This window comes from Suricata suricatta, chromosome 9 (assembly GCF_006229205.1).
Source record: "Suricata suricatta isolate VVHF042 chromosome 9, meerkat_22Aug2017_6uvM2_HiC, whole genome shotgun sequence".
In the NCBI taxonomy this organism is placed as follows: domain Eukaryota; kingdom Metazoa; phylum Chordata; class Mammalia; order Carnivora; family Herpestidae; genus Suricata; species Suricata suricatta.
In genome coordinates this window covers 97,077,562-97,101,774 of record NC_043708.1, presented here as the reverse complement: position 1 = coordinate 97,101,774, position 24,213 = coordinate 97,077,562, and the positions used below count along the sequence as shown (strand labels likewise).

The 24,213-nt window shown below is 43.1% G+C and overlaps 1 protein-coding gene across 1 annotated transcript in view; it reads right to left on the bottom strand.

The window, feature by feature from the left end:
* The window catches only part of CCNB2 (cyclin B2), a 28,394-nt gene extending 7,152 nt beyond the window's left edge, over positions 1 to 21,242 (bottom strand). The window contains exons 1-5 of the mRNA XM_029951479.1: positions 21,101 to 21,242; positions 18,176 to 18,304; positions 17,961 to 18,071; positions 1,088 to 1,258; positions 827 to 985 (exon numbers count right to left, since the gene is read on the bottom strand). Of these exons, the coding sequence (XP_029807339.1) occupies positions 827 to 985; positions 1,088 to 1,258; positions 17,961 to 18,071; positions 18,176 to 18,304; positions 21,101 to 21,124 (594 nt within the window). The 5' untranslated portion in view covers positions 21,125 to 21,242. The remainder of the gene's footprint in view (positions 1 to 826; positions 986 to 1,087; positions 1,259 to 17,960; positions 18,072 to 18,175; positions 18,305 to 21,100) is intronic.
* Positions 21,243 to 24,213: the final 2,971 nt, after the last annotated feature.

Here is a 24,213-nt window from a genome sequence, read left to right as displayed (position 1 = left end):
TTCCTACCCCATGAGGAATGTATAATGGAAACCACTGAATCAGGATTTTGCAGTATCTCAGGGTCATTATTATAATAAACACAATTATCACTGTATTGTTGGGGCAGAATCTGTACTTGAGCTGTACCATAAATGTCGACTTTAAATACATAAATCCTTATCTTCAGGGCTACTGCCTGGTGGATCATGCACTCGTGCTTTATATCTGGCATTTCCTCTAACTGGCCAGGGTTTGGGGTCACCAGCTGGTAACTATTTTGATGACCACTCCTGCCTCTCACCTTAATTTCTTACATTCCTCTCCTTTGACCTCCATATCTCAGTACACTCCCCCCACATACCCCCAACCCCTTTTTAAAAAATTCTGCCTCCTCTCTTTTCTACAGCGATTCATGCCACAGCTGGTGGATACCGCGCCGTTCTCTAGCTAAGTTCCTCATTTTTCAGATGAGGAGACTTAACCCCAGAGAGTACCGAACTACAAAACTGATCAAGCAGACCCAGAAAACCAGCATCCAAAGGTACCCCAGGTTGGGCTGAGTTTCAGACCTCCTGCTGGGATGTTCCCTCTGATGAGTAACTGGCAATGCAGTGTTGCCCTCCCCCACCCCTCCCCCGGCACTTCTCTGCAGACTGGCCTGACAGAAGCACCCAGCAGGTCAGCATCACCAGGGGTTTGACACACTTGGTTACCTCCCCTTCTAGCACGTGAAGTTCCTTGATTTCTCACAAAGTGGCTTTGGTCTTTTCTTCAAGGTACCATCCCTGGTGTTGCATAATGCAATTACAGTGAGCACGGGTACAGAGTCCCTGAAGCCACACTTACCTGTAAAAACCGGTCCATGATGGCGACGCACATGTACAGGGTCTCCTGCAGCAGCCTAAACTTGGAGTGGACTTGCACCAGCCAGTCCACCAGGATGGCGCGCATGCGTCCGTTTATCTCCCTTCCATCTAAGAAGTGTGGATTTATGGACTGCAGAACCTGTTGGCGGAATGAGAAGCTTGAAAAGCTGACTTCATCTCCTTCCCGGCTGTGTGGTACGTTCCAACGGCTTGCACAACCCCGGCCCAGAGGCCCACCCACCTCAAGCTGCCTCAGATACTGGTAGATATCCTTAACATAGTCGCTGCAGAGCTGAGGGTTCTCCCAGTCCTCATTATCAATATCCTCCATCTTGCAGAGCAAGGCATCAGAGAAAGCTTGGCAGAGGCTCTCTTCCTTCGTGGAGATGTCCTCCTCTGGGTGAGCAGGACCCTACAAGGACAGATTAATGTGCAGTAGCCTCAGTCACTAATTATAGCCAAATACATGTAGAGTCAGCTGGCTTAAAGGTACCATATGCATTTTTAAAATATGTGAAAGCCCAAACAAATGGATTTCAGAGTAAGAGGTGAATAATTCAAGGTGTAGTAGAAGTTTTTAGGGATATACTCCTCTGTTTAAAGTTCTCTAATTTCACTCCAAGAGAAACCCGTAAGTCCTCACCGTGGCCTGTGGGCCTGCATGATCTGCCTTTCTCCTCGTCCTCTGCTGACCCGTCTCCTGTTTCCCTCCCTGTGGTTTGCTTCACTGCGGCCTCCCTTGCTGCAAGCCGCTCCCTCTTCACGGAAGCTCATGTCCCTGCACCCCCGTGGGTCATTTCCTCACCTCCTTCAAGTCACGTTTAAATGTTGCCTTCTCAGTTAGGTATATTCTGACCTCCATTTCAAATCACCATCTGCCACCTATCACCACCCCTACCACGTTTCATTTCTTTTACTGTGTTTTTCCCCATAGAACCTATAACCTTCTAACAGATTACGGAGTTTACTTAGAGAAGATGGATATTATTTTCTGTCTACCTCTGCTAGACTATAAGCTCTATAAGCTTACACTTATTTAGAATGATTTTGGCCCCTAAGTTATCTCAAACACCTCTATCATCCCTAGCACATAGTAGGTGCTCACTAAATATTTGAGTGAAAGAAACTTAGACACCTGGGTTAAGAGATTCTTAGAGCTAATAGTTCACTTCAGCTGTAGCCTCTTCTGCGAATCATAAACTAATTTATTCTAAATTGAGAAACTGGCAACTAAAAAGCAGAAAAGCACATTCTGGCCTATGAATAAAATAGGAGGAGGAAGCAAAGACTGAATAAGCACACACCCAGTATTTTCTTATGCTGACTGGGTGGCTATAAAAGTCACACAAATTAAAAATTTATAAGGTAAGTTAAAAACAAGTGTTTGGTAATGAAGTATAAATAAACTGTTACTTTTCAAAAGAATAAGAGGTTCTTCTCAAAGTAAAACCTAACAGGACTGCTAGGCCAAAAGACGTTGCATTAAAGAAATAAAACACAGAAAGAGAAGGATGAATAATAAACAAACAATTTTAATTTCTATTAAAGCTCAGTGATTATAGTTTCCAGGCTTAGAGAAGGATAAAACAATAACAGCAGCAGCAGCAAAATATATATAGTAGTTCAGATCACATCCTTCCCTCTTACTTCAAAGTTCTTAAACTGAGGAAGGGCCAGCTGAGCAAGTTATGCAGGTATGCATACCACTTATTCAAGAATTTAAGAACCTCAAGGGACTAGAATGAACAAGAGCTACTTGGGGTACCAAGGGGAAACTTAGATAAGGTTACCAGAGAGGATAAGCCCTCAAGGTAAACGAATGGGCAAAAGGTAGGCAAGTACAAAGTCCCAGAGGAAGCCAAGAAATAAAGGCAAGTCTGGGAAGTACACGTTGATTTGGAATGGTGGGGGGTAGCGCGTGACGAATGAGAAGATGGGCTAGAAAGGTAAGAAAGAACCTTGCTATGGAGTTCAGATTTTACCTGAAGAGAAGTGAACCCACTGGAGGAACTGAACAGGAGTTGCTAGAATCAGAGGCGCCTGGCTGGCTCCGCTGGCGGAGTGAGAGACTCTTGAAATTGGGGTTGGGGTTCGAGCCCCCTATTGGGTGTAGAGATTACTTAAAAATAAAATCTTAAAAAAAATGTTGGGGTGCTTGGGTTGCTTAGTCAGTTAAGCATCCAACTTTTGATTTTGATCCAGATCATGATCTCACAGTTTTGAGATCGAACCCCAGGTCAGGCTTTGTGCTGGGAATGGAGCCTGGTTAGAATTCTCTCTCTCCTCCTCCCCCCTCTGCCCCTACCCTGCTCACACAGGCAAATGCACTCTATCCAAAAAAAAAAAAAATAAAAAAAAAAATAAAAAAAAGTGGCTAGAAACAGATGGGCATTTTAATAAGCACATGCAGCTTGGTAAAGTTCAAGGATAAGTATCATCACTCTCCCAGAGAAGTGCAGTCAGTACTGGGAAGCCTGGTTTAAGGAGGCAGAGACTAACATCATGTGCTGTGTGTCCTGACTTAGCAACTTGAAATGTTTACCCATGTCCATTCGGAAGTACGCCCGAGTTTAGCCATATCCCAAAGCCACCATGATAAGACACGGCTAATTGCTCTGGCCCTTAACTTAGAATTTCTCAAAAGCATTCCTTTCGGACTCCAACAAAATTTAATTATTATAAAATTCTGGGCAGGCAGTAACCTAAGCCCTATGGGCCAACTATGTAATCCTTTGTCCTAAAAAACTAAAAACCTGGGGCGCCTTGGTGGCTTAGATGGTTGACCATCATCTTTGACTTGGGTCATGACCTCACAGTTTGTGGGTTCAAGCCCCACGTCGGGCTCCTGCTTCAGATTCTGTGTCTCCTTCTCTCTGCCCCTCCCCCACATGTGCGTACCCACCCGCCCTCGCTCGCTCGTGTGCACGGGCCTGCCCTCTCTCGTTCTCTCACGCGCGTGCTCGCCCTCTCTCGTTCTCTCACGCACGTGCTCGCACTCTCTCGCTCACTCTCTCGCGCGCGCGCGCGCGCGCGCGCGCTCTCTCTCTCTCTCTCTCTCTCTCTCTCTCTCTCTCTCTCTCTCTCTCGTTCTCTCACAATTAAACAACAGTGCTTGCTTCAGCAGCACTTAATACAAAAATAAACATAAAAAAAACCTAAAAAGCTAAGAAACTAGTTAACGATCACAAGCTTTTGAATGACAAAAGTAGTCTGAGGATAAAAACCTTCAAATTAGATTAATGAATGAGTTCTGTCAGTTGTCAGAGACAAATGGAAAGTCATATCAAAAATAAGAAAGATGTGAGATCTTGCTGACCTTGAGAAGCTCCTGTTTGGTAAGAGCTGGTAGTCTGAGTCAAGGCTACTGAAACTCTACTTCTACAGAGTTGGGTTTGTTGAGAGAATGTATTATTACTACTAATATGCAAATATGTAGGTGTTTGAATGAGTTTTGATAAAACAGACTTCCCTTATGATATGTCAATTAAGTCAACTGAGTACAAGAAAGGACTCCTAGAAAAACTAATGCTTCCAATTAGGCAGTTTACGATTTGTAGCAGTAAAAAGTACACACAACTGCAGACAGGCAAAATCATTTACTGGGTACAGCTTTAGGGAATACAGTAAACTAGAATTTGGAGGGTAAGGATGGTAGTAAAAATGAACTGACTTTCTTTTCATGCTGATTTTATATTATTTACTTTTGGAGAGAGTGTGAGCACACACATGAGCAGGGGAGGGGCAGAGAGAGAGAATCCCAAACAGGCTCTGCACTGCCAACACAGAGCCCAACCTGGAGCTCCACCTCATGAGCCATGAGATCATGACCTGGGCTGAAATCAAGAGTTGGACACTTAATTGACTGAACTGCCCAGGCATCCCCAAAATGAACTGACGTTTTCTTCCATATACTTGATGTTTTTCTGCAGAATTTTGCTCTTATGACTGTTTCTTGTGTTATTAAATATGAAAAGAAATTTTTTAAAAGATTTTATTGGGGCACTTGGATGGCTCAGTTGAGCAACCAATTCTTGATTTAGGTTCAGGTCATGATCCCAGGGTTGTGGGAAGGAGCCCCGCATTTGGCCACTTCACTCAGCTTGGGGCCAACTTGAGATTCTCTCTCACTCTACTCTTCTCCCCCACTCATGCTCTCTAAAATAAAAACTAACTAAATAAATAAATAAAAATAAACATTTTGTTTTTAAGAAAACTCTACACCCAACATGGGGCTTAAATTCACAACCCTTACCAAGACTCGCACACACCACTGACTGAGCCAGTCAGGCACCCAAAAAGGCACTTTTTTTTTTTTTTTTAACGTTTTTTATTTATTTTTGAGACAGAGCACAAGTGGGATAGGGGCAGAGAGAAGCAGACACAGAATCCGAAGCAGGCTTCAGGCTCTGAACTGTCAGCACAGAGCCCGACACAGGGCTCAAACCCACAAACCATGACATCATGACTTGAGCCAAAGTTGGATGTGTAACCAACTGAACCACCCAGGCACCCCAAAAAGGTACTCTTTTTTTTTTTTTAATGTGAATAGTTGTGCTTATTTCCCTTTTATATCTAGTTTTATATTAAGAATAGTTAAGCCATAAAAGATTGTCATAGTTGAATAATGACTATTGTAGAGTCCCCTTTTATGCAACAGGCTTGAGCAATGAAAGCTGATCAAGGTAAAAGGGCCTGCAGGGACCACCAAGCAGAACGCAAAGAAGCAATTCAAACAGGTTCATTAAGCAATCTGCCATAGGCTCTAACTGATCAATTAGAACCAGTCACAGTTCCTAAGATTACCAAAAAAGGGAAAATTCCTTAAGTCCCATACTCCATCACTCCACCCTATAACCACGGCCCCTCACCACCACCTCCCCACAGACAGTCTCTCCTTTCTGTCCCACCCACTGGTCCCTTGCCATGTTTCTTTTTTTTTTTTTTTACATTTATTTATTATTGAGAGACAGAGAGAGAGAGAGAGAGAGAGAGAGAGAGAGAGAGAGAGCGAGCGAGCTCGAGCGAGCGCAAGAGCACACGAACAGGGGAGGGGCAGAGAGGGAAGAAGAGACAGAATCTGAAGCAAGTTCCAGGCTCTGGGCAGGCTGTCAGCACACAGCCCGATGTGGGGCCCAAACCCGCAAACTGTAAGATCATGACCTGAGCCGAAGTCGGTCACTCAGCCAACTAAGCCACCCAGGGACCCCATCATGTATCATGTATTTTTTCTTCTTTAATTGTTTTTTAAAGTTTATTTATTTAGTTTGAGGGCGAGACAAGGGGATAGAGAGAGTCAGAGTCCACACTGTCAGTACAGAGCACTATGTGAGGCTTGAACTCACAAACTCTGAGATCATGACCTGAGCCAAAATCAAGAGCTGGGCACTTAACCGACTGAGCCACCCAGCCACCCCTCCCTTGTGGTGTAGTCACTAAACTTCTCTCTCTTTTGTTCCATCTTGGGTACATTTTTTTCACTGCCCATACCATCAGCCCCCACCCAAATGTCCCATGTTTGATGGCACCCCCATCCGATCACAGAGCCCACAACTTTTACTGAATTTAGTGTCTAGATCAAATCTTAAATCTAAAACCTCATCTGAATTTCTAGCTCTGACTCCCCAGCACCTCTCCTCAGTGTGCAACTATCTCTGCTATGCCCTGTTGTAACTGTGCTCTGACATTCCTCCACTAGACTGGGGCTCCTTTTGGACAGAGCTGGTGGTTCATTCAACTGGTTTTTCCAGTGCTCAGCAAACACTATGGCTAGGAAAAGGCCTTCTTCCTTTCACACTACTCATTGTTTGCCAAAGCCTCTTTAGTTAGAAAAAAAAAAAAAGTTTTCCCCCCAAACTGAAGGGTAATAAGCTTCTGCAAACACCTGTGAACAGCGGAAACCCTTTCAAGTTCTCAGCCCGAGCCCTTTGTGATTCATTTGCTTCATCTGCTACAAAGAAAGAACCCTGCCCTCTAGTTTTGCAGAGGATGGTATGGATTTGGCTGGGAACATCTGCTTTCATGAGCACGTGGCTTATAAATTTTCCAGGGGTCACTGCTGCTAGAACCCTGTGCTCAATGGGCATTTCCACACCTCTCCAGGGACTGGCTATAAAGCAGCAGCCATGACTGCAGATAAAGCAGAGGACAAAGTCAAAGGACTGACCAGAGCCAGGCAAGCAGGGAAACTCATCTGCCAGGAGGAGGGGCTTCCCCTTAAACTGTGGACTTAATCATCTCTTCTACATTACATTTCTCAGAGAAATGTGTATTTGAATTGGAAGTAATTATTGTTCATTAATCCCTGATGTCTAATAAAATGAGAAGCACATTTTAGCCATCGAAGCGGTATTTATATGAACTGAATACAGGTCCATAATTCTTTATATGAAACACAGTGGCCTCAATTTTATCAGGAAGCCAGAGTAAATGGAGTCACCAAGGAAATGCACGGTAATTCAGAAAGAGTGGAGTTGCAGAGGTCACAGGAGGAAATTGCTCCTTTATTTGTTCATAACATTTTTGGTTCTTTTTTTTCTTTTAATTTCCCTTGTTCTCCAATTGGAAGAGTAATACGTACCTATAATGAAAGTCTGTAAAATTTAAGCCAAACATCATACGCAAAAATAACTGATGTGAGAAACAAAGGCAAAAGAAGAAAATTAGATTTCCTTACAACTTACAGCCCATTGACAAGTCCTTGGGACAGGCAGAGTGACCTTCCTCTGCAAACTCAGCTGCCTTGATGTTGATACTTTGCTAGGGCAAAAGGCAATCTTAGCCCGACCTCTCAGAAACCTTAAATCTACTTTAACATGTAGAAATTCCTTTGGAAATATCCTTTGTCTCTACTCCCGCTCAGCAAGATGTATGTTGGCAATCATACACACCCCAAGCTTATGGCCCCCTGACATTCATCTGAAGGTTTTCATGACTGAGGTTTTTACTAAATAGTAATGAATGACCATTCCCTAACATCAGCTAGCCCCTCAAGACCCTGGAAGCCTTAGAGACTTAGGTTATCCCTAACCCCCTCCCAACCTGCAAGTATATAATCCCCAGTCACATCCCCAGTGCAGCTCTTTCTGCCCACTCCTGTAATGGCTTAATAAAACCATCTTTTTGCACCAAAGACGTCTCAAGAATTCTTTCTTGGGCTTCTAACCCCAACATTTTTCATATCATTTGGCATCCAACGTGGTTGCTAAGCCTTCTCATCTGGACTCTGAGCTTCAATACAAACTTGGTATTTTCTCTTCTTTTCCTTTATTTTCATTTCAGGGGCTTTTCAAAGAGTATGGTCTTATTGGAACGTTTTCATGTCAATTGCTCAGGCTATAATCCTCTAGCCTGTGGCTACTCTATGGGATGGGGGTGGGAGAAAGCCTGCTTTTTGGCTGGAAGTTAGTACCATGGAATGGTAATGAGACCCAGAAAATTGATGCCCTCTCTTTATTTCTGTCCTTAAGCAAAACTGCCTGTCTTGGGCACAGGACAGTCACCTAAGCGACTAGCATGGCTGCCAATCTTAAGACTCCTGTGTGAGGTTTCCTCCTCATTGGTCTAATGTGATCTTCTCCATATCTCTGGTCTAGCTGCTTCTGGCTGCAAAACCTCCACTCAGAGCTAGCCAAAACCAGTACCCAACTGAATTAAAGACGAGCTGGGGACTGTTTCCTAGAGATGTTGGCTGTATAGACTATGTGTGTTGGAATGTCGCTTAGACCATGATGGATTTCTATCTTTACTGTTTTCCCAACTAACTACTTGAACTACAAAACCAGGTAATTTCCCCTTGTAAAACTTTAGTGTTTTTCATGGGTTAAAAATGGCAGGCTCTTCAAGGCAAGGCAAACTAAGGCATGGCCTTCATGGCATGTTCTTCAAGGCACAGCCTTTTATGGCACAGCCTTCAAGGCATGGCACGGGATATTGGTCCATATGCCAGGCCCCCATTTGTAGCCTAAGATGGAATGGGGAAGCAGAAGGATGCCGTTATCACTTCCACAGGGCCTTTTACAGTGCTTTTTATGGCCACATTGCCTCATGGCAAGGTAGTCTGGTGATCAACAGCAATTTTCATTCCAGGGATGCCTCAAGTCACTTTGGACACCCAGAACCTTTGACATATCCTGCACGGGATGCCACCTGTAGTCAGGGGTTTGAAATGGTGGTGGTAGGAGACCCTCTATTTTTCTAGGAGCATGGGAACTTCTTCAGTCCCCAAGGATTCTCTTGGGATGCCTTTCAACCTACTAGAAACAATTCAGATTGCAAAAGTTAGGAAAGGACTGATATTCTGCAACACTGCCTGGCCCTAGTGGGATCTAGAGGTTAGATCTCTTATGCAAGAAGCAGGGAAAATGGACTGGAGTCCCTCGTGTCCAGGCTTTTATGGCCTTAAATCAGGATCCGGACCTTAGGGCCTCTTGCAGAATGAGTCTAACCATGAACCAGATTCATAAACTCCTCTGGACATATTGGATGATGACTGTCTGAACAGGCCCATTCCTCCTACTAAGGCTACGATGCTAGAGGAAACTCTAGCGATGACTCCTCATAATTAGGATATTGTTAAGGCTGGACTTCAAGAAACTCTAGCAATGATTCCTCATAATTAGGATATTGTTAAGTCTGGACTTCAAACAAAGAAGGCTTCTTGATGTTTTATTTCTTAGTCATATTTGTCCCAGGGACTACCTCTTCTGATATACAATTGCAAACAGAGGCTTTAGCCTCTATTTTGAGGTCAAAGAAGCCTCAAAACTTACTATGGGACAGTCCCTGATAGTAATGCCTCCACATCACGTCCAGAGTGTCATAGAGACCAAAGGCCACCAATGGATGATGGGAGGTCAACTTATTAAACACAGACCATGTTTATAGATACACCTGAAATAATTTTTAAACCTTGTCAAACTTTAAACCCAGTTCCTCTTTGCCTGAGCCTGACCATACTTCTGTGTTAGAACATGACTGCTCAGAGAATATAGGTCTTGTTAATTCTAGCCAATCATATTTAAGAGATTCCCCTACTGAAAATGCAGATGACAGCTGTTTTACGGATGGCAGTGTCACAGAAAAGGGGGCAAGAAAAGCTGGGTACGCTATAGTCAGTCTAACTCAGAGCATGGGGGCCAAAGCCCTCCAGGCAAATACATCTGCCCCAAAACCAGAGTTAATAGCACTCATTCATGCTTTCCAATTGGCAAAGGGCCTCAAAATTAATATCTTTATGGACTCTAAATATGCCTTCCTAGTCCTACATGCCCACAGAGCAATTTGAAGAAAAGGGGTTTATAATCAAGCCATAACTCTCCAATCAAATATAGCCCCAAAATTATTACTCTTCTTGAGACTTATACCTTCCTAAGGAGGTGGCTGTAATTCACCTCAAAGGACATCAAAAGGATATGACCTTAGAATCTGTAGGAAACAATTTGGCCAAAGTCTTATATGTCCATGAACTCCAGGGGAGCCTGGGTGACTCGGCTGGTTAAGCTGGCTAACTTTGGCTCAGGTCATGATCTCACAGTCTGTCAGTTCGAGGCCCGTGTCAAGGCTCTGTGCTGTTAGCACTGAGCCCACCTCAGATCCTTTGCCCCCTCTCTGCCCCTCTCCTGCTCACACATGTGCTCTCAAAAAAAAAAAAAAAAAGTCCATAACTCCAGTCTATTTAGACCAATAAATTCACATAGCCCAAGAATTGAGGATATTAAAAAAAACAAAAACAGGACTAGCTTGTTAATATTAAGGGAAAAATCTTTATCCTCCCACCTCCACCCACCTCCTGCCAAATAACCAATGGAAGGTAACACAGGGTTTATACCAGGCTACTGATTTGAGTAAAAAAGCCACTGAGGTGAAAAAACCTTGCTGGAACAAACTGCCCCTAGCTTTGGATTCCCCTGGTCCCTACAAAGTGACAATGGACCATCTTTATATTGCACAAATAACGGAGAAAATAGCTTGGGCCTTAGAAAATTACTATTTACATTCAGCCTGACAACCACAGTCCTCTGGAAAGATGGTCCTCCAAAACTGAATGGACCTTGAAATCCTGCCTGCAGTTCAACAAGGCTCAGAATTAGATGACTGGCTCCCAAGGAGACCCAGTGGCTCTGTGGCTCTAACTAGTTGCCACAGCTTCCCCCACCCAGGCTGGGTAGGCCACTGTACTCTGGGTTTTGCCTGAATGCACAAATGCATTATTAAAACCATCACCAACCTGGCCAACCTTCCAAATTTAAACAACAGTGGACACAGGGGTGCCAGGGCGGCTCAGTCATTTAAGCATCCAACTCCTGATTTTGGCTCAGGCCATGATGTCACAATCTTGGGATCAAGCCCTGCACTAGGCTCCAGGCTGACAGAGCGGAGCCTGCTTGGGACACCCCCACCCCTCCCCGCTTTCCCCCTCTCTGTGCCCCTCCCCCCCCCACGTGCATGCTAACACACACTCTGTCTCTCCCAAAATAAATAAACTTAAAAAAAAAAAACACAAAACAGTGAACCCATTTTGTGTTTCATTGGTATGACCACCTAGTATCCATCTGTGTTACCTCTTTGGGACTGGAAGATATTGTTTGACACATGGAAATTCTTAATAAATAAGCACATGGTCAAACCCTAAATGACAGTCAAAATAGCATTTCTCTATTAAATCCTGAAGTAACACAAATATGTGAAAGTTTTACAAAACAAGGACATTAAAACAGATGTTTTAACTGCTGCACAAGGTGGAACTCGTGCTATTATAAAAACTGAATACTATGTACACTTTCTAAGTTACCACAAAAATATTTCTGGGTTTCTAACGGACGCGAACACTCAAATTGTGGCCTTAAAGGATCCCTCTCTTTCCTTTAATGATTGGTTAAACGCTTGGACTGGAGGAGGATTTTTGTCAACTATCAAAGGACTCTTATATGGGCTTCATTTTCTTGTTGTTAATTCTCATCATGTTTTGCTGTTTTCTCCCATGTCTGTCCGCCTCGTGCTGAGACTCCTTCATTGCCATAACTTGAAACTGACAGATGATCCTTTCCACTCAGGAAGATCCAGTCACGCGGTCTGCCGTGGATTCAAATGCCTCTACCTTATTAACTCCTGTTATATGTATATGTGTACACACACACACACAAACTGACAATTTTGACTCATAGGTAGGGACATCAGGCCACTCATTCAGAAGGAAGAAGTTACAGAAGATAACATCTTCCACCCTGAGCAACTTGAAAGATTTTGGAGTCAAAATTGTTCAGAGGGAATGATGTAGGAAACAAAGACAAAAGAAAGTTAAATTTCCTTACAACTTAGAGACGCCTGGGTGACTCAGTCAGTTGAGGGTCCGAGTCTGACTTCAGCTTAGGTCACGATCTCACAGTTCGTGGGTTTGAGCCCTGCATTGGGCTAGATCTGTGCCGACGGCTCAGAGCCTGGAGCCTGCTTCCGATTCTGTTTGTTCCTCTCTCTCTGCCCCTCCCCTCCTCATGACCTGTCTCTGTCTCTCAAAAATAAACAGATGTTAAAAAAATAATTTTTTTTTTTGGGCGCCTGGGTGGCTCAGTCGGTTAAGCCTCCGGCTTCAGCTCAGGTCAGATCTCACATTCGTGGGTTCAAGCCCCGCGTCAGGCTCTGTGCGGACAGCTAGCTCAGAGCCTGGAGCCTGCTTCCGGTTCTGTGTCTCCTTCTCTCTCTGCCCCTCCCCCTCTCATGCCTGTCTCTCTATCAAAAATAAATAAAACATTAAAAAAAATTTTTTTTTAATTTCCTTACAACTTAGAGCCCATCAACAAATATTTGAGACAGGCAGAATGACCTTCCTCTGAGAGCTCAGCTGCCTCAACGTCTACACTTTGCTAAGGGCAAAAGGCAATCTTAGCCTGATCCGCCCAGGATCCTGTAAGTCTACTATAACATATAGAAATTCCTTTGGGGGCACCTGGATGGCTCAGCTGGTTAAGCATCCAACTCCAGATTTTGGCTCAGGTCATGACCTTGTGGTTTCTGAGTTTGAGCCCTGCATGGGGCCTGCACTGAGAGTGTAGGGCCCTTTTGGATTTCTCTCTCCCCTTCTCTCTGCCCTTCCCTCGCTCATGCAACTGTCTCTCAAAGTAAATAAAAACTTTAAAAAAAAAAAAAAGATGTTTAAAAAGAATTCCTTTGGAAACTTCCTTGATCTCTATACCCCACCAAGATATATACTGACAATCATACTCCAGGCTTACAGCCCCTGGTATACATCTGAAGGGCTCATGACAGGTTTTTTTTTGTTGTTTTTTTTTTTTTTTTTTACTAAATAGTAATGAAAGACTTTTCCTAATAGCAGCTAGCCCCTCAAGGTCCTGGAAACCTGTTTCCAAAATCTTTAAATATTCTACTAAAACATGGTATTAATGGTCCATGTATTTCATTAAATGGATTTAGTCTGATCTAGTAATGAAATTACTATTTACCTGAAGAAGATGAAAAGATATGCACACCCATATGTTTAAAGTTTATTTTTGAGAGGTGGGAAGAGGCAGAGAGAGAAAGAGAAAGACAGACAGACAGAATCTCAAGTAGGCTCTGCATATGCGTATCAGTGTGGAACCTGACTTGGGACTCGAATCCACAAACCATGAGATCATGACCTGAGCTAAAATTAAGAGTCAGACGCTTAACCAACTGAGACACCCAGGCGCCCCATGCACCCCTATGTTTATTGGAACATTATTTACAATAGCCAAGATAAGGAAGCAACCCAAATGTTCAACCAGGTGAATGGATAAAGATGTGGTGTACACACACACACACACACACACACACACACACACACACACACTGGATTATTACTTAGCCATAAATAAAGAATAAAACCTTGCTATTTGAAAGAACATGGATGGAACTAAAGGGTCTAATACTACATGAAGTCAGTCAGAGAAAGACAAATACCATATGATTTTACTTATATGCAGATTTTAAGAAAAAAAAAAAAAAAACCAGGAGTACGTGGGTGGCTCAGTCAGTTAAGCATCAAGTTTGGCTCAGGTCACAATACAGCGTTTGTGGGTTCAAGCCCCAGGTCAGGCTTTGTGCTGACAGCTCAGAGCCTGGAGCCTGCTTTGGATTCTGTGTCTCCCTCTCCCTCTGTCCCTCCACTGCTTACGCTCGTCTCAAAAATAAACTTTTTTTTTTTTAATTAAAACAAAACAAACGAACAAAGACAAAAAGAGATGGCACACCTGGCTGGCTCAGGTGAAAGAGCATATGACTCTTGATCTTGGAGTTGTGAGTCAAGCCCCATGTGGGATGTAGAGATTACTTACTTACTTACTAAATAAATAAGGAAAAAAGAAAAAAAGAGACAAAAAAAAACCCAGACTCTTAAGTATAGAAAACAAACTGGTAGTTGCCAGAGGGGAGTTGCACGGGGGACGGATGAAGTAGGTGAAGAGGACTAAGAGTCCACATATCAGGATGAGCACCAAGTAATGTATAGAATTGTTGAATCACTATATCATCCACCTGATATTAATGTAACATTGTGTTAATTATACCTGAATATAAATAAATAACTTTAACCAATCTCCTAATATTTCCCTATAAGAGATATTCATTTCAGAACTAATTAAAAGTCTTCGATGTCCCTCTAATAATTTTTTTAGGATAAATTTTAAAACAGACTTACAAGGTATGGAGAATAACTCTTTGAAATAACACTGCCAAATTGCCTTCCTGACATGTGGGAGGAACCACATTCAAGGAGCCACCAATATAAAATGCTGCATAATGGTCCGGAGATAAAGGCTGAAAAGCTGATTTGGGTTTGGCATTTAGGATGTCCCTAGAAACCTCCAAGGAGTGGCCTATGAAAGGAAGATCCGTCTTCAGCATTTGTGCAGAGCTTTAGTCCCTGATCTGCGCTCTTTCTCCTGGCTGCGAACAGCAACCGTCACCTGCAAGGAGAAGGCTCACGAATCGGCCCTCTCCTTCAGATGCTGCTGGCAGATTTCTGACTGCATTTTCCAGCGGATGTTCCTGGTACCTCAACAAATCTAAAGCCAAATGAGCCGCCTTCCCCAGATTAGCTCCCTTTCCTGACTTCCTCATTTTTCAAATTAATTTATTCCATAAATGTTTCTTAAATACTCAAGTGCTTAAGGGTCTTATTCCTTCACTCCAAGCAACACAGCTAGAGAATTCCTTCTAAATACAGGATGATACCCCTGAAAGGAGCTGGTACACCCCAATACATGCGATGTTGTTCCTTAGCACCTACAGACACTGGCATGTATGAGTGAGTGCTTAGGGGCGATCGGAGCTAGTTCAAGACCCTCATCAGCTCTTGCAAAGGCAAGGGCAATACCTCACAATTTACGTCCCTTCCATGGCCAGTCCACACTGCTTTCATCATTTGCCACCTCCTCAAAACTTTCCACAGGTTCCTCACTGCCTCGTGGGTAAAATCCAAGTTCCAAGGCTTTCAAATCCAAATGCAACCTTTTCCCCAACTTTATGTTTTGCTTACACTCACAAATCTTCTGACCCAGCTTAGATGTCCTGACTCTTTACCCAAAGGACAAGGTCATAGGCCTATTTTGCTTTGGTGCCTTAATTCTTGTAGTGCTTTGTTCCCCCAAAAGATGCTCTTTACTATTACCATCTCCCTATCCTTAAAATTCCCACCTATTCCATGAAGTTTCCTCCAAGCACTCCATCCCTCAGTGTTCTCTCCCTCCTGTACAAGCACCTTCTGAATGATGGTTCTCCCATCTACCCCAGATGCTCAGTCATCCACTGATGAGGGGCATCTGGCATCATTCCCTGGGACTGACTTAATTTTAGGTACATCTGCTCCTTCTGGATAAGGGAGATATCAAGGCAAGGTATCTATCGGCCTTAACACTACTGGATGTGCACATTAAGTGCTCAATAAATATATTTCTCAAATATATCCAATGTGTTATTTTGGAAATTTTCAAACAATGTTATAAATGTGTTATTACTACATATTATATATACGGTAAAACCTTGGATTGCAAGTTAACTTGTTCTGCAAATGTTCTGCAAGAGGAGCAAACATTTCTAACAGACTTTAACTTGATAAATGAGGGAGGTCTTGCAATAGGAGTAGTACGTGGATATCACCTGATCACAACTGAGCCAATGGTTCTCCTCCCCCACCCCCCCTCACACGCTCGCTCGCGCTCTCTCTCGCTCTCGCACACTCTCTCGCACAGGATTGTGGGTGATCATCTCCCATGCTCAGATGCTCAGTCTCAGGCTGTGGTATTTGGCAGAAACCAGTTATTTTTTCAGAACTCAGAACGTTGGAAGGTGCCCACAACTGGAACTAGTGTGTTTTATTTTTTTATCACTTCAAAGCACCTATGGACAGTCCTTTGCTTTTCCACACAAGAGTAAGCTTAGGAATGCTTTGCTTCTTTCTAGGTCAGGGGATACCTGCAGATATAGGCCTTTTCCTCTGTTGCCTTATTGCCAGTGACGTTAAATGCAATGTATGACAAGAGTTTAATACTGTACTACAGTCAACATCTGTGCAAGCATAGACAATGGCCCCCTTGCAGGAAAAGGCTGAAAAGAAAGGCAGTAGAAAGGAGATGATTATGGCGGAAGTTAAGAAGGAAATCATTGAGAAGTATGAACGAGGTAGAAAAGTGGCCCAAATTGCAAGATTTTATAAGAAGTCTACGTCTGCAGAGGAGGACGGGAAAGGGCAGAGGAATCCCTCACTTCAAATGAGATTAAGGAGATATGTACAATGTGAGAAACAGTGTAAAATTTTGTAGAAAAGCACCACCCGATTGAGGCTATAGCAGTGGGAGCAATGAATCTGTTTAATGACAATGCAAGGTCACATTTCCCTGTTTAACGACAATGCAAGGTCACATTTCCATAAAATCCTCAAAAGGAGGCAAAACCAATGGTCATTGGATAAGTTCCTGTTAAAGTTGTATGAAAAGAAAAAGATTCCACTGAGCCAGTAGATAGCAGTGATTCCGTTAGAGATAGTGAAGGTCATCTACAAAGTAACTTTCCTCTCTCCTGTCTCCCTTACACCAGCCACAAAGGTTTTCAAAGGTTAAGTGCAGGTTAATTTGTTTATTTTTATTTTGGTTTTTTTATTATTTTGTATTATCTTATTTAAAAAATTTTTTTAATGTTTTATTTATTTTTGATACAGAGAGACAGAGCATAGAGGGGGAGGAGCAGAGAGAGGAGACACAGAACTGGAAGCAGGCTACAGGCTCAGCTAGCTGTCAGCACAGAGCCTGATGCGGGGCTCGAACCCACGAATGCGAGATCTGACCTGAGCTGAAGTCGGAAGCTTAACTGACTGAGCCACCCAGGCGCCCCTATTTTGTATTATCTTAGAGTATTTTAATCATTTTTATATCAGTATTCTTGGATTGTGGAACACATCATCTGAATTTTCATTATTTCTTATAGGGAAATTCACTTCATATACAAATGCTTTGGATTATAAGCATCTTTCTGGAACAAATTATGCTCACAAACCAAGGTTTTAGTGTATATAAATATATATCTATATTAAGCTGTGAAGACCAAAATAATTATTGTTGTATTCTCAGCACCTGCAACAGTGCCTGTCTGATAGTAATTACCTGAATGCCTGTAATCTATGAAAGAAAGCAGGCATGAACTTGAACATGGTGGTAGCTCATTAGGCCAACGGGTTCATTAGCATTCTAACTGCAGTTGAGCTAAACAGTCATAGAGACAAGTTACCAACACAAAATTTGGTCTTACCTTCTTCCTACATGAGTGTGGGGCTCAGAACTGTCAGATTCCACAGCCTTCAGAGCCAAGTTCATTCTTATAATGGATTATGTTATAAAATCTGCCAAATGTTACTCAGATCACTACATTTGAGTATTAAGGCAATTAAGTTTGTTATTCAACGTCATAACATCATGTTAAGGTGCCATCACTAAAAGGATGTGTATGTTCATTTTGTACACTGCTGTTTCCGAGGAGAGCTCTAGTTATGAATGCTCTTCACAAGTTGTGGGGATGAGAATGGCACCCTTGTAGTCTAGCCAAAAATAGGCTATTTCATTGAGTACGTTTGTAAATACAGACCATCCTACCTTTGGAGCCAACATTTCCATCTGTACTGGTTTCACAGAAGCAGTAGGTTTCAGTTGTTTACTGACATTTGTTTTGGCCGGTTGAACAGGTATTTTGCTGCTCTGAGCTTTCTAGAAGGAACAAGAAATGTAATAGGGCAAGACAGTCAGTGTCATTCCTGAGAGCTATACACAACCAGCCCAGCGTGCACGTGGACAGTCCTCATGGCTATTACCTTAGCTACGTGTGGAGCTCTGGTTGTAACTCTATTTCCAATTTCTTCTAAAACGGCCCGCCTAATTGTCACATGACTCTTAGCTTTAGAATTAACTCCAGTGTCAACATTCTCCAAATCAGCGGACACCTAAAAAAAAGAGGGGGGAAAAAAGAGTTAATGAGGTGTTGAGACAACTTACAATACTTTGCTCATGTCAGATACCCAAATGCAGAATTGATTTGGAAAAGCTGAAATAAGCGGATATCTACCTGGACGAGGGGAAAGGTACATTCCAGAAAGTCTAAAAATGCTGAGTCATTGATCACATTCTTAATTAGGCAAATCACTTTCCCACCTTATCTGTAAAATACTCTCAGTAAGCAGTTTACAGATAAGGCATTATTTCTCACACTTATTAGAGATCCCTGTATACTACCCATCTACTTAAACACTTCTCTTCAGAGAGATTAATAACGAGTGCAATTAAAACACTATTTAAAAGCTATAATAGGTCCAGATGTTTAAAGCCTAAACTAGATTTGATTCTTATGCCATTCTACAAATAAGAAGTGCTCCTATAGACATGATCTTTAGAGATACTGCCTTTTAAAATTAGGTTGCCGGGGCGCCTGAGTGGCTCAGTTGGTTAAGCATCCAACTCCGGCTCAGGTCATGATCTCACGGTTCATGGGTTCGAGCCCCGCATCAGGCTCGGTGCTGACAGCTAGCTCAGAGCCTGGAGCCTGTCTTCAGATTCTGTGTCTCTTTCTCTCTCTGCCCCTCCCCTGTTCACGTTCTGTCTCTCTCTGTCTCTCAAAAATAAATAAAATGTAAAAAAGAATAAAACGTTTTTAAAAAGTCAAATAAAAATGAGGTTGCCATAACAGGGATGTTTTCTTATATTAAGAATATTCAGGGGTGCCTGGGTGGCTCAGGTCATGATTTTGCAGTTTGTGAGTTTGACCCCCACATTGGGCTCTGTGTGTCTCCCTCTCTGTCCCTCCCTTGCTCATGCTCTGTCTCTGTCTCTGTCTCTCTCTCTCTCTCTAAAGGCACTATCTCTAAACAAACATTAGGGGTGCCTGGGAGGCTCAGTCAGTTAAGTGTCCGACTTCAGCTCAGTCCATGATCTCACATTTTCTGAGTTCAAGCCCCACATCAGGCTCTGTGCTGATAGCTCAGAGCCCGGAACCTGCTTAGGATTCTGTGTCTCCCTCTCCCTCTCCGCACCTCCCCAACTCACACAGTCTCTCTCAAAAATAAACATTAAAAATAAACAAATATTTAAAAAATTAGAAAGGAAATGGTTTTCATGGGTAAAATAGTTTTACTCTCAAATTCACAGAAAGTTGAAATGACATGAAATAAAAAATCATTGGTTGACCGTAACCTGCTTTAGAGAGAATGTGCTTAGAAACAAAACTTGCCAGAAAAAGCAATTCATACAAAAAAGTTTATTATAGAAGTGATGAATATTATATGAGAAAAAACAGCACGTCCAATCCCTAAGAATTGGGTCCTAAATTTTTTAATCCTAAAAAATCTCCCAACAGGGGACTTGAATGGTCCCTCCACGATGGACCTACCAGAGCAGACAGAGGGGCAGGGGAACACTCAAGCCTTCCCTGAATAAAAAGAATTTGACTATGGGGGCACCTGGGTGACCCAGTAGGTTCAGCATGGGACTCTCGATTTTGGCTCAGGGTCATGATCCCAAGGTTGCTGGGATGGAGCCCTGCACAGGTCTCTGCACAGACAGTGGAGCGCCTGCTTGGGATTCTTTCTCTCCCTCTCACTCTCTCTGCCCCAGCCCTGCTTGTGCTCACATGCTCTCATGCTCTATCTCCCGCAAAATAATAAACATTAAAAAAAGAAAAAGAATTTGACTATGGAAGGACTTCATGGGACAGATTAGACAGAAATTACTTGTCAGTTCAACTTACATCCACAAAAGGATAGGCATTAAGTGCTGATTGTATTCATTCTACTTTTAGGATTCTCAAAAGCCCACTTCAACTTTTTCCAGCAGTAACTGCCAACTTTAAAAAGTGAAATTTTAACGCTTATGTGTCATGTAAGTTTAAATTCACCTGGTGGGGGAAACTGACAGCTTTTAACTAGCGTATAGTCAGGAGGATGGAACTCAGGTGTGTCAGGGCCCTCTCTTTTTCACCGAGGAAAAGTCAAGCCCACAGAAAAAAAATTTTCCAAAACACCATTAACACTTGGATTTTTGCAAAGATGAAATAAATGAATCTGGACTCTTCTCTCTGTCATATTGTTGGAAATTATATGTAAACTCTCTATTACACTTCATGAAAGAAATTTAATATTTTAAGGGACAAATATGTATGTTAGTGAACTTTGCCTGGAAGACTTCCTGTGCAGAAATAAATGGGAAACTTACAACAAAATATGACAATTCCGAAAAGCAGTCTTAACTGTTACTTGATCAAACCTTCACAACACTTTACCACCTACAGAGTTTCTTCCAGTCCTTTCCATCTCCACCACGGACCCCTCAGCTGGCAAGGAGATTGGGAACAGAGGAAGGAAATTACAACAGCCTCTATTTAGATAGTACTCGAACAAAGAGCACTCCGGGATGGCTCGCTGAGAGGTCCAGGGCTGGAACGCTCACTTGACAGGCGCCACCTCCGAGGCGCTTTCCTACATTTCCCCCACCCCAGGATTGGGACTACCTGGCCAGGGCGGAAGCGGGGAACCCTGGGCGGATCCCAGGAGGGGAGAGGCCTGCAAAGAGGACGGGCCGCAGGCCTGGGCCGCGGGGGAAGTAGGTAGCCTGGCAGAACGGGAAAGCGGCGCCCGTTGGGAGGAAGAAGCCCTTCGCAGAAGAGAGGTGGCGGCTAAGGCTGGTGAGGGGGGTGCGCGGCCAAAGCCCCTGGCAGGTGGGGGAGGGGGGCGGAGGCTGGGCTCACTCACCGTCGGGCGTCGGAGCAGCGCCATGAGGGAAGCGGCAGGCAAGAGTGCCAGCCCCGACCCAAGGAAGGACGCGGACGGGAGAGGGAGGACAGAAGCCGTTACCTCCACACTCCAGCCCGCCCCACTTGGGATCTCCGCAGTCTCCTTGTTACGGGATTCAAATACCGCGCTGCTCGCGCCCCCATTGGGCGGCCTTACGTACGACGCGCTCTTCCTATTGGCTAGGTAGAAGGCATTCCCGCAAGCGGATTGGCTGAATTTTCCAGACCCGTTTGGTTGTCATAATAACTGGTTGTTTTTTCCGCCTGCTGGCTGTTGTTGTTGTTGTTGTTGTTTGTTTTAATCTCGGCCTCTTTAAGATCAACAAAAATGAAACGGTCTCATTGAGGAATCAGACAGACGTAGGATGCCTTCTCTGAATTTTGAGTAGGTGTCACCTAACGATTTCTCTCTACGTTTGTACTGGCTGGACAGAAGTTCCTTCTAGGGAATACTTTGGAAGTGCCATTTCCAACCTTTATTCCTTTTACTGAAATTTCGAGGTAGAGTTTAGGTTGTGTTGGCCCGGGTAGTAGAATAGACGCCCCGGGGCGATTCCGGGCAGCACTGTTAGCACGTGTGCTAAAGGAGTGGGAGTTGTGGCATTTACTCAAAAGCTAGGACTCCCCAGGTGCCTGGGTGGCTCAGTTAAGCCTCCCACTCTTGGTTTCCGCTCAGGTCATAATCTCAGGGTTTCCTGAGTTCAAGCCCCTCCCCAGGCTCTGTGCTGACAGCGTGGAGCCTGCTTGGGATTCTCATTTTCTCTCCCTCTTTGTCCCTCCCCCACTCACGCTCTTTCTCAAAATAAGTAAACTTAAATAAAAGAAAAGCTAAGACTCCAAAAGTAGAGGAAAATAAAACGTAAATGTGATTTGTGTGGTTCATGATTCATGTACACACTCCTGCATATTGCCGACACCTAGCAAGTTTTCCCCATGTATTATGGTTGGTGTTTGATAAATATTCCGTGAATAAATAACCCTATGATGTATAGAAGATTTCAAAATGAGAAAGAAGGTGTGATCCAGCCTTGGGCAGAAGGGTGGGAGGATCAGGTCAATACAGGAAAAGGAAAAAGGAAAAGGAACGGGAAAGAAAAGGAAGGAAAGGTCCAACGCCCACAGTAAAGGTAGTAGAGTAACAATTGATAACAACCTCCCTCTATTTGAACAAGCTTTCCCACCTGTTCTACTCTTGGGGGGAAAAAATGGCTTACCTCTGTGATTGGGGTACTAATGAATCTTGAATGAAGTTAAGTAATTGGGATCAAATTCTGCCCTTTCCCGTACATCTGACATTTCTACACCTATTTCCTCTTCTGTAAGACAGGAATAATTGCAGCTACTCTGTGGCATGGAAGGAAGTGATAACTAAAAATTAGGTATCCAGTGGGAAAAAAAAGTCTTAGGAAGGAAAATAGATATTTAATGCACTAAAGTTGTGAATAAAATTATGTTTTTACTTGTTATAATATTGTGATGTTATCAAAAGCTACAATTATGAAACTAACAATCCTTACCCACTCACAAGGCTTTGTAAACAGGAATCTTAAAGTGAATGGTAAAGTGCTTTTATTAACTGACTTTACATTGTCAAAATTGAACAATTTAATCCGTATTAGGTTGTATTTTCATTAAAAATGGAAGTAATATTTCTTTTGTATCCTTCACTGTAACTAACCTGGAACTTTGCAAGTAAACTTTTTGATTCAACCTTCTGTTTAATGCATTGTGGTTCATATATATTTTTAAGTAGGGCTTGAACTCAGGACCTGCAGATCAAGAGTCACAAGTTTGGGGGCACCTGGGTGGCTCAATCGGTTAAGTGTCCAACTCTTGATTGTGGCTCAGGTCATGATCTCATAGTTCCCGAGACAGAGCCCCATGCTGGGCTCTGCGCTGACAGGAGCCTGTCTGGGATTTTCTCTCTCTTGCTTTCTCTATCCCTCCCCTGCTCATGTTCTCAATAAATAAATAAATAGGTAAATAAACATAAAAAGTAAAGTCACAAACGCTACCAACTGAGCCACCCAGGTGCCCCTAGCCCTCTTGTATTTCCTGTTCCCTCCTGTCTCATAACATTTATTGGTCACACTTCCTATATATTTACATTAACTTTCTTGTTGAATCCTCATAACAATAGTTATAAAGTAGATAGTATTATCCCAAATTTTGTTTCAATTTTTTATTGAGGTATAATTGACATACATTAGTTTCAGATGCACAACATAACGATTAGGTATTTGTAGATCACCACAGTAAGTCTACCCAACATCCATGACGTATTATCCCAACTTGACAGATGAAGAAACTAAGGCTCACTGCAGTTAAATGTCTTGGTTACAATCATAGGGCTTCTGTGTTTCAGAGTTAAGATTTGTACTCGGGTCTATGCTCTTTCCACTATATTTATTGCTGTCATTCTATTTACATTTGGCAGAAAGAGTGGGGAAAGTTTGAAACAATCATCAAAGGAAATCAAATATTAAATTTACCAAAAAGAAATTTCTTGAAGGCCAATGGCTAAATTCTATATCATCAGTTAATTTTAATGTTTTTATTTTTATTTTTGAGAGAGCATGAGCAGAGGAGGGGCAGAGAGGGGGGGCACTGAGGATCGGAAGCAGGCTCTGTGCTGACAGCAGAGAGAGCCCAATGTGGGGCTCAAACCCACAAACCGTGAGATGGTGACCTGAGCCAAAGTCAGACACTCAACCAACTGAGCCACCCAGGTGCCCCTATTCACTTTAATTTCTTGGTCATTTACTGCTTCAAACACGTGTACATATGAACTCCAGTGGATGTAGGGTAAAGGGAAATTATTGTAGACAGAGGGTGCACCCCAAGCAAAAGCACAGACCACTTGTAACTGAACTGCTGTGACTGGAGACAAGGTGAGTGGCTTGGTTTGGCAGAAGCTATTGGGCTTCAAGGTAACTGTTGCCAAGTGTCTTTTAACACTGTGAAAGGGAGTCAGAGACAGAAAGAGAGAGGAGGGGACCCTGAGTAGCTCATTCAGTTAACTGTCCAACTCTTGATGTCAATTCGGGTCTTGATCTCAAGGTTTTGAGTTCA